Below are 10,222 nucleotides of genomic sequence, written 5' to 3'. Positions count from 1 at the left end.
TCGCCTATGTGAGTGTGTTTATGCAGCTCCATTGATTATTTTGCTGTTGTTATTGGCCAGGATATCCTTGTAAGAAAGTCTCATGTACACGCATTGTTACTTGCAGTGTTTTAATTTAAGATATCTCCATACGCTCCCCTTTCTCACTCTCGGCAGCTCACGTTTTGTTTTTTAAAGGCAGCCTAGTCACGTGACCGCGCAGCAACAAACCAATGTGGAGCAGGAAGAAGGGGGCGGAGCAAAGTGTCGCTGCAGGAGGGGAAGTGTTTGCACTGACAGCAGCTTTTTCATGAAACGGGGGCAAAGTACTGAACTTAGAGGAAAGAAATTATAAAAAGCGTCGATTCAATATCATACCACCTATCATACCTACGTTAACGTCCACATTTGGATCGATCCTCTTCCCTTGACTCCTGGATCGTAGCTGAGATCAGCGTTAATCACGTGGGTCTCTGCTCCCTGATCTGTTTCCTGTGTTTGGAAAGAGTTCCAGCTTCATCACGGAGTTTCTCTCGGTTTGTGGGCTCATCTAAAGGTAAGCACCGAGCTAACTTTACTGTGAGTTCAGTTCATGTTGAGTTTAGCTCCTGAATGAGGTCTTCTGCTGCTCTCCTCGGTGTCTGTTCACAGTTTATTGTGAACACGTTGAGAGAAGAGTGAGAGAGTGTTTGGAGAAAAACACCAACTAATCATTAGCTCAGCATGCTGGGAGAAGTTGGAGCAGAAAAGTCTTTTCATTGTCCCTGCAGCTGTTTTTCTGCATGCACCAAACCTCTACAGCCTCATTTCTATTTGAAGTGATAACAGGAAATGGATGAGAGCGATCTGCTGCAGTATCAGGGTCACAATAAACTTTATTGTCCAGCTGCTGTGAATGAACACATGAGATGAACTGAACTCCTAAAATGATCTGTAGACAGCAGCTGGGCAGTAAAGGGATTGCAAAAGAGAAAAGAGGAGCATGGAGATACCAACAAGAACACACAGGACAAAACGGAAATTGGAGGAGACAAAAAGATAAAGACATGCAGCAGTGACTCGGTCACTGCAACATCCTTATTTACTGTTCAAGTGGGCACAAGTAAGGAATCCATGGTGCCTTTAGATGCATCTCGTATACCCAGCAGTCTACACTCCAAAAGCCACAGGAGTTCACTCCAAGCATTTATTACAACCACTCATTCTTATGATCTGAATATTTTAACCACGTGTTAATCAGCAAGCTCCACCATATTGTTGTTAACCCTTTCTCTGATCGCATTAATGAAACCTTTTGTAATAATTATATAACAAAGACTTGTGCATTATACATGCCCTGTACTTTAGGTATGATTACAACGCCATAAAAACCTCCACGATATTCTGTGTGTTTTTATATGATTAGCTGGTTTAACTGAAGACATGTAGTTATTAAATCCTAAAGTCAGCATGTGCCACTCACTTCTACATTAACAGATGTTACAAATTTAAAAATAAATAAATGAAAGCTCCTCAAGTACCTGTGTCATCACTTTAATAGTGGTTACATGCCCAGGTCATTTCTTTACTACAGTTCTAATTAAAAATCTCTGTCTGTATGACATGTTGATGAGCAGGTGCTGCTGGAATCTAAATGATTCCATGTAGATATCATAATGGGCATGACTTATCTGATAATTAAAGAAATTCACAAAGTTAAATTAGTTTGTCTTTTTCACAGAGACATTTGGAGCAAGCATATGATGAAGTATACTGATTACAACGTAATATTTTTGAGGTAGAATATAATAAGAAACCTATTAAAAATACCCGTAAAGCAATGCATATGTTTTGTGTCACTTTAGTTTGGCCCTGTTTAACAAACACTTTGTTAAATTAGTAATAAAAATGATTTATGTCAACCAGGAAACCTGAAACTGTTTTAAAAAAACTTTTCTGGCTTGAGTTTCCGATGCACCTAAAAGCACCGTGGCTTCTCTACTGGGTCCACACATGCCTCTTTTCCAATAGTTCCTAGTCAAGTCGACTCGATTCTTAACTCATTACAGTCAAGTACCAACTCAGTGTACTTAGGGCCGTTACAGTAACACATAAAAAAGTCCCATGACATAATCCGTATACATCAAAAACAACAGAACAATGGAGAACATTGAGACGATGGTACTTGCTGCTGAACTGAGGGTAAGCATCTGCACCTCATTTCTGGACCACAGTGTTCGCATCGACTAGGTAAAAAATTAACTACCTGGTACCAGCTAATACCACCTGATGGAAAATGCTGAAGGTTGAATCGAGCTGAGCCAAGTAGGTGGTAGTGGAAGGGGCTAATATTGGTCAGCAACAGCAATCTATTGTCAAGAGTAGATGCTGTAGCCGCAGTCAAGGGGAGGAAGATCTTTTCAAGCAGGATTTGTAAAAAGCATTTTGACAGTCACACAAAGATGGACAACTTTTGTTCTGAGGGTTTGGAAAGAGTTTGTCTCTGTCAGTGTCTCCATTCACTTTGTTCCTCTAATAGAAAATCAATGTGCAGATGTTTATTCATGCACTGACTGCTTCTATTCATCCTGCAGCTGCTGGAACGAATTAATGGTCTAAAATTTGCTTTGCTCAGGTCTTTGTTTGCTCTGCTTCTTTTTTTTTCTTCCAGGGATCAAATACAGACATTCACAGAATAAATGTTTTAGTGCACATTAGAATGAGAGTTTTAGATGCCTACCCTAGCATAATAGGCCAGAACTAATCATATCCCACAAAAGTGTATAAATCCAAATCCATCCTTTGAGATATGAGTTTAAGGCCCTGTCATAGTAAAAAGGCTGCTTAGAACCAATGTCACAGTTACTCCTGAAGTGTTACTTAATAAGAGAGTTACCCCACTTTGCAGTACAATGATTTCTACAAAGAGTCACAGAGTAAAATTTGTACTTTTAACATATGAGACACTTTGACTCTTCAGTGCAGTGTGGAGCCTAACAAAGATCTGTTTTGTGTCCCAGCTGATCAGCAGGAGGAGAAGAGTCTGACGGAGCAGCAGAGGAACATTTTCAGCCATCTGGACTCAGCTGAGTCACTACAGAGGAAACAATGAGCTCAACACAGAAGGTGAGGAAAATATTGCTGTTACATTTTTTTTTAAAATGACGTTAAAAGACAAAATAAAAGGTCACATTTTAACAGGACACTGAAACAAAGACTTTAAAAATCAAGATTAAAGTTAAAACCACACATTTTCATAAATTGAATAATTTTTTTCAGTGAGCAGTATTCAGGACATTTCGTTTTGATAACAAGAACTGAGAGAGTTCTGAAGGCAGGAGGAATCTAACCCTGTATTATCAACGTATACCTAAGAAAGTGTAATTCCTTATCAGGATGTTCAAATAATGCTTTGAAATTATGTATAGGATGACCAGATAAAGTAATTACATCATGAACTGTCACGCTGTGTTAATAAACGTTACAAACAAATAAAAGAAAACATGGAAAAGTATAGACCTGCTACATATTTAGTGCCATTCTGAGTTAACATTAACATTTGTGTATAAGGACTCATTGAGTTACTTTTAAAAAATCAAATGGCTTATTGGCTATTTTTGGTCTAAAATATATATTTTCAATTTTTTGAGCAATATAAAAGATTAATCCATTGTGATGCGACCCTTTGAATTTGACCTCCACATTTTGAAGCATCGCCCACGTTTATCTCCAAGTAAGGAAATAGGATGTTTACACTGAGCATATTTGTCATAATTACTGAAATATTTGATGATGTCATGTTCAGAATTTGTATATGCAGGTATTTTGAAGAACGTCTGCTTGCTTTACTTCTGAGAAACTCTGCCTATCTAAGATGCCCTTTTTATATTCAGTCATGTTAAGATAATTGTCTAAGGATTGGAAGACGCCTCGAGTGGCCTCTAGAAGAACTGCAGGATTTGGCACTTCTGTGCGTCTTGGTTTTCACTCGCACTTGGTGGGATTTCATGTGCTACTACCACATACTAAACATTTCTACATATTAAACAAATATCTAGGACTGCCTTCTTCCACTTGTACAATATTCCTAAAATTAGAAATATGTTGTCTCAGAGTGACACTGAAAAATTAGTTCATGCATTTATTACTTCTTTGTTGCACTTTTGTAATTTATTATTATCAGGATGTCCTTAAAACTCCCTTAAAAGCCTTCAGTTAATCCAAAATGCTGCAGCAAGAGTCCTGACAGGGACTAGAAAGAGAGAGCATATTTCTCCTGTTTTGGCTTCCCTTCATTGGCTTCCTGTTAAATCCAGAATTGAATTCAAAATTCTGCTCCTCACATGCAAGGTCTTAAATAATCAGGCCCCATCTTATCTTAATGACCTTGTAGTACCATATCACCCTATTAGAGCACTTCGCTCCCGCTCTGCAGGCCTACTTGTTGTTCCTAGAGTATTTAAAAGTAGAATGGGAGGGAGAGCCTTCAGTTTTCAGGCCCCTCTTCTGTGGAACCAGCTTCCAGTTTGGATTCAGGAGACAGACACTATCTCTACTTTCAAGATTAGTCTTCCAACTTTCCTTTTCTTCTTCAGTCACCTTTCTCATTCACTATGTGTTAATAGACCTCTCTGCATTGAGTCATATTCCAATACATAAATAAATAAATAAATTATTATTAATCTCTGTCTCTCTTTCACGGCATGTATTTCGTCCTGTCTCTCACTCCACCTGGGAGTAGGTGGTTCTCCTGGAGGTTTCTTCTTGTGAGAGTTTGAGAGAGTTTTTCTTTCACCTGTCACCCAAGTGCTTGCCCATAGGGAGTCATATGATTGTTAGGTTTTCTGGGGGGGGGGGTTGTATTACTGTAGGGTCTACCTTACAATATAAAGCACCTTGAGGCGGCTGTTGTTGTGGTTTGTTGCTGTACAAATAAAATTGAAATAAATGGAACTAAAAATTGATCTGCTTGAAATTCTCTTCTCTATTAAGCAGCCTTGTTGCTAACATGACTGCATATTGTTGTTGTTGTTAATATATTTCAAAAATGTAAACAATATATAGGTACATTTAGTAAAGAAAATAAGAGAGAGAAAAAAAATACTACATAAAAGTCAATATATTTCAATATAGCTCCCGTTCTGATTCCTTTACATGTTCAAAGGGAGTGGGAAGAAGTACACACTTATTTAATCCCACCCCTTTGCCATAAGTTATCAGTTAATATTTAGTCAGCTTAAATAGTGGACGGATTTCTGATATAATATATACTATATACTATAATATCACATCATGACATTTCTTAAATAGAGAATTTCACTTAATTTCAATATTTTTCCCTTTCTTTATAGTTCGAGAAGATCAACTCTTTTTAAACTGTTTTATGTTTGGACGTTGCTTTAATTCCATATTCAAACTGTTCCACAGTTTCACTCCATGCACAGAAACACAAAAGCTTTTTCTTGTAGTACGTACCTTCCCTGTTTTGAAGTCACAAAAAACCCTTAAGTAATAACTTCCTTCTTTCAAAAAAAAAACATGCTCTGAATATTACCTGGCAGTTCTTTTTTTTTTGCTTTGAATAGACTTTGTGCTGTTTGGAATTTCACTAGATCGTCAATTTTCAATATTTCAGACTGCAAGAATAGTGAGTTTGTATGTCCCCTATAACCTGCATTGTGGATGATTTAAACTGCTTTTCTTTTTTTTTTTTTGAAGAGTAAAAAGTGAATGTAGTGTCATTTTATAGTTGTTGCCCCAGACCTCTGCACAATAGCTTAAGTATGGTGAAACCAGTGAACAGTAGTGAATATGAAGTGATGTTCTGTCAAATACCTGCTTTGGCTTGTTTATTATTGCAATGCTTCGTGATACTTTGGTATGAATATATCTTACGTGAGCTCTCCAGTTAAGTTTTTCATCTATTATTACCCCCAGAAATTTATTCTCACTGACTCTTTCAATATCAACACCATTTATATGAATCTTAGCATTTGTATTTAAACTACTATTTCCAAATAACATAAGTTTAGATTTATTCAAATTTAATTATCATTTGTTTTTATCAAGCCTTCATGCTGTTTCATCCTCGGATTTTAAACTAGTATTAATTTACGGTTCATTTTGTTCCACGACTGCATTTCACTCATTGCCTCTGTTTGTATCTCTGTCACTGCAGGACCAACATGGAGCAGGAGGTCCGAGCACTCAGGAGGCCGACAAACCTCACAGAAGAAAGGGAGAGAAAAAATACACCTGTGACGAGTGTGGGAAGGATTTTACTCGGCCTGGAAACTTAAAAACACACCAACTCATCCACAGTGGTGTTAAAGCATTCAATTGTGACTTGTGTGGAAAGGCTTTTACTCAAAAGAGTGCCCTAAAAACTCATCAAAGCCTCCACAGTGGAATTAAAGCACACACCTGTGATCAGTGTGGGAAAAGTTTCACATGGAAACAAGGCTTAGAAAGGCATAAGCTCATCCACAGTGGAGTTAAAGCATACACTTGTGATCAGTGTGATAGAAGTTTTACTCAAGGTAGCCACTTAAGGATTCATCAAGTTTCCCACTCAGGAATTAAAGCATACAGCTGTGACATCTGTGGGAGAACCTTCAGCCATATAGAGAATCGAAACAAACACCAGCGGATTCACACTGGACAGGATGTGTACTGCTGTGATCAGTGTGGCAAACGATTTGTAGCATACAAACATTTACAAATCCACAAATTTACTCACACTGATGAGAGACCCTATAAGTGTGACTTGTGTGATAAAGCTTTTAACGCTCCATATTCCCTGAAAGCACACCAACAGATCCACACCAGAAAGAGACTCTTCAAGTGCAGTTACTGTGAGGTATGTATTTGTATTCTCCTTTCGATGCGACAGAGTATCTAATCAATTCAGGTTATTTGTTTGTCTGTTTGTCAGCAATGTATCATCCACAGTTTTCATGATGTCGTTTTCAAAGTTTGTGTGATGGTAGACACTGATAACTGCTTGAAAAGTTTTAGTTTTGTAAAATTTGGGTCATGGTCGCAACGAACATGAAAACCAGTGAAAACTTTAAATTGTGCACAATTTGTATTATCCACAATACTAGGCCTTGGAGGACATGAGCATCTAGGTTGGCTAAGCATTTGAACTTGACCTTCATTCTTTGTGCCCAGGGTTAAAGTTTCAAGAAACCCAAGTTTTGAGACGTGAGAGATTTGTGATGTTTAGCGTGTTTGTAGTGTGTAGTTAATGTGTTGTCTTGTGTAGTTAGTGTGTAGTGTTGTGGATAGTTTTGTGTTGTGTGTCAGAACAATGAGGCGACTGCTGTCTCCAGGTAGAAACAGGAGTGATACACCTGCTGCTGTCAAACCTGCAGGTATCAGGTATTCTCCTTAATAGTGGACAGAAATTTTTGGAGTGGCACAAATAATTTGTGTGGCATCTTATTGAATGCAGAACAGCTGATTGTTCTGTAAATAGTTTGAAATGGTTATTTAAAAAATAATAGGTAAATGGATGCAAATAACTTTGTTGTTTGCAAAACTTGTGCATAGGATTTTAAAACTGACAATTTATATTTGCATTTAAAGTTATGAAATATGATTCATTAAACATGTTTGTGGTTGTTACAGTAAAAACAAATCACTTTCTCTACTCTGATTTTATGTTTTTTGTCTGATTTTAGACCAATTGTGTTAATACAGTATGTCAAAATGAAAACATAACTGTAAATACAGACACGTGAGGTTGTGCTGAAAAGGATGATACCAAACAAGGCAAAGTAAAGAGTTTTTAAAGGTGAAATATGGAGGTAAAATCAAAAGTTAGTAAAAATGGCCAATTATACCCTGGACTCCAGAGGGTTAAACGTTCTTTTGTTTGTTTATTTAAGTAACGCAATAGTTACTTTTCAAGTAATTAATTACTTTTAGAATATTGTAACTCAGTTACTAACTCAGTTACTTTTTTGAAGAAGTAACTAGTAACTATAATTAATTACTTTTTCAAAGTAATTTGCCCAACACTGGTCATCTGCCAACTTTAAAGCACTATATTAGTCTTCATTCTGTATTTAGTGAGTCAAACAAAATTCTGTTCTGGATACAAATTTGGGGTAACATTAAGTTAAGCGCGTGTGCATCTTGAATATGACGTGCTTATACTTTTTTGTATAATTTTAGTTATAGTAGTTCAGTAAAGTAAGTGCTATGATCCAAATCAGGGGTGTCGAACTCCCCTGATTTGGATCAAGGACACATCTAAGGCCTGGAGTTCGACACCTGTGCTCTAAACAGTAAAATGTAATTGGACGTCTGCAGAGATGCTCTTTATTTCAGGCGACGTTCAGGATAAAAATGTTGAAGTGACTGACTGACACTGTGTTTGTGTCTTTGTTTAGAAGCAGAGCGACACAGATGGATGCAGTTCTCAACTCTGTCGTTGCTGTGGTGGTGGGAAAGAATTTTTTTGTGACTTTTGTGGAAAAATGTTCAGTCAGCAAACAAGCCTCAAAACACACCAGCGAAGACACACTAGACACAAACTGAACTACTGCAACAAATGTGGGAAAGGCTTCCCCACTCCAAGTACATTAAAACGCCATGAACTCATTCACAGTGGGGTTAAAAAGCACCTCTGTGATCAGTGTGGGTCATCGTTCATCAGTACAAGTCAGCTTAAAAGGCACAAGCGAGTCCACACAGGAGAGAAACCATACAAGTGCAGACTCTGTGACAAAAGCTTCTCACATTCAGGTAATCGTAACCTTCATGAAGCTACACATTAAAAAAAGAACTACAGCTGTGACCAGTGTGACAAGAGCTTCAGGAATCTCATGTGGCAAATGAGCGGTTTTACTGTTACCAGTGTGCTAAAACATTCACTTCATATTCTGCTCTCTGCAAACATCTGCAGGATCATGAAGGGCTGAAATCATTCCCATCACTGGATCACAGTGAATCAGAAGAGACAGAAAGAACAGAGACTGAAAACCCTTTAGATCAGGCTCCACAGAGTTTAGATAGAATCTCCTCCTCCCCCTTTTGTGAGTGTGGACGCTTCCTCTCTTTGCTCTTTAAATGCTTTGCTTCTTTTATTGATTTTTAAATTTTTTTTATTGATTTTTATGCTGATTTTTCCCTTTTTTCCATATGAGCTTACCTGCGATAGCTTCTGGAAACTTATAGATCATTAGGACTAAAGCGTTCTTAACAGAAACAGCAACATTTTTATAGTTACCGTATCTTCAGCGCTCCGTGTGTCTGTGGCCTAGACACAGCTGAAGCCTGATTACAGCGTCTGGGCACCGTACAGCCTCAATAACCTGGAAAGGTGCTAACCGCTAGGCTAACTAGCAACAAGATGCCTTCCCTCTCCACAGATGACTACCACAGCCTCCTGCAGAAGATTCATCGCTTAGAAGTAAACGTGGAGGTAAATGGACTGTGTGGAAATGAAACAACCTTGCCTTTGATTCAAAACAATGGCGATGACAAGCTAGTACACAGCTAAAGAGCACAGATAACATGACCAAGAAAGTAGACTCTGTGCATTATAATAAATCCTCAAGTGATAATCCCCCCCCTTATGCGCGTCTTGAAACCAAGACATAAATCATGTCTCAAGAAAGGGGGAGGACGTATCACAGGCAGAGCACAGCGAGCTGAAATCTCTGAAACCGACTGGCCTTCACTTCCTACGACACAGCAAAAACTACAAACTGCAGAACAGATTTGCTCCACTATCAAAGGACCCTGGATCTATATCGGACAACCATCCATCTAAAAGTAGCGATGTAAGGTCTGAAAATCTGTTGAAAACTAAAAGGCCACAGGGAAAGCTAAAGCCTAGGCCTGAAACTCTGATTGTGACTCTGCCGTAAAGGATGTACAAAGCATGTGCGGTAAGAACACTTAAGTCCTCTGCTTTCCCATGGATATGGTCAACAACATGAAGGAGAGAATTCTTCAAATTGCAGTTGAATATCCAACTGTGACAAACATTGTTCTGATGAGCTGATGAGGCAGCTATGAATGAAAATGTTCTGCTTGTCACATTTTAAACTTTGTAAACGTTCTGCTTCAATGTTCATGTCGAGTGGTTCGCTTTGTTCTAGCAGTTGAATGACGAAATCTGTTGTCGTGTTATCAAGTTTTTATTGAATGTATTTAAAAACGTGTTCTGCAGATGTTTTCTTGTTAAGGTTGTTGGTGTTGCGAAATTCTGCAACGATTAAATAAAAGTTTAAAATGTTAAATTAAGAAA

At 38.0% G+C, this 10,222-nt stretch overlaps 1 protein-coding gene across 2 annotated transcripts; it reads left to right on the top strand.

The window, feature by feature from the left end:
- LOC146511798 (uncharacterized) lies at nt 1–10,222 on the top strand. Of its 2 annotated transcripts, XM_085171969.1 has the most exons (4): nt 1–3,084; nt 6,137–6,817; nt 8,358–8,712; nt 8,873–10,222. In XM_085171969.1, the coding sequence occupies exons 1-4, from the start codon at nt 3,067–3,069 to the stop codon at nt 8,878–8,880; spliced, it is 1,062 nt and encodes a 353-aa protein (XP_085028095.1). In that variant the 5' UTR covers nt 1–3,066; the 3' UTR covers nt 8,881–10,222. The 2 variants fall into 2 exon arrangements, with proteins under 2 accessions (XP_085028095.1, XP_085028094.1); XM_085171968.1 differs by having other exon boundaries at nt 8,358–10,222.

The sequence above is a fragment of the Neolamprologus multifasciatus genome, chromosome 9 (genome assembly GCF_963576455.1).
Source record: "Neolamprologus multifasciatus chromosome 9, fNeoMul1.2, whole genome shotgun sequence".
Taxonomy (NCBI): domain Eukaryota; kingdom Metazoa; phylum Chordata; class Actinopteri; order Cichliformes; family Cichlidae; genus Neolamprologus; species Neolamprologus multifasciatus.
Note: the sequence above shows the minus strand (reverse complement) of the source record. Positions and strands in the feature narration are given on the sequence as shown.

What these genes read in the sequence shown, in the direction of transcription:
- LOC146511798 (XM_085171968.1), top strand. An exon ending in TCAAGTGCAGTTACTGTGAG is followed by an intron (nt 6,818 to 8,357) that starts GTATGTATTTGT and finishes GTCTTTGTTTAG; the next exon opens with AAGCAGAGCGACACAGATGG.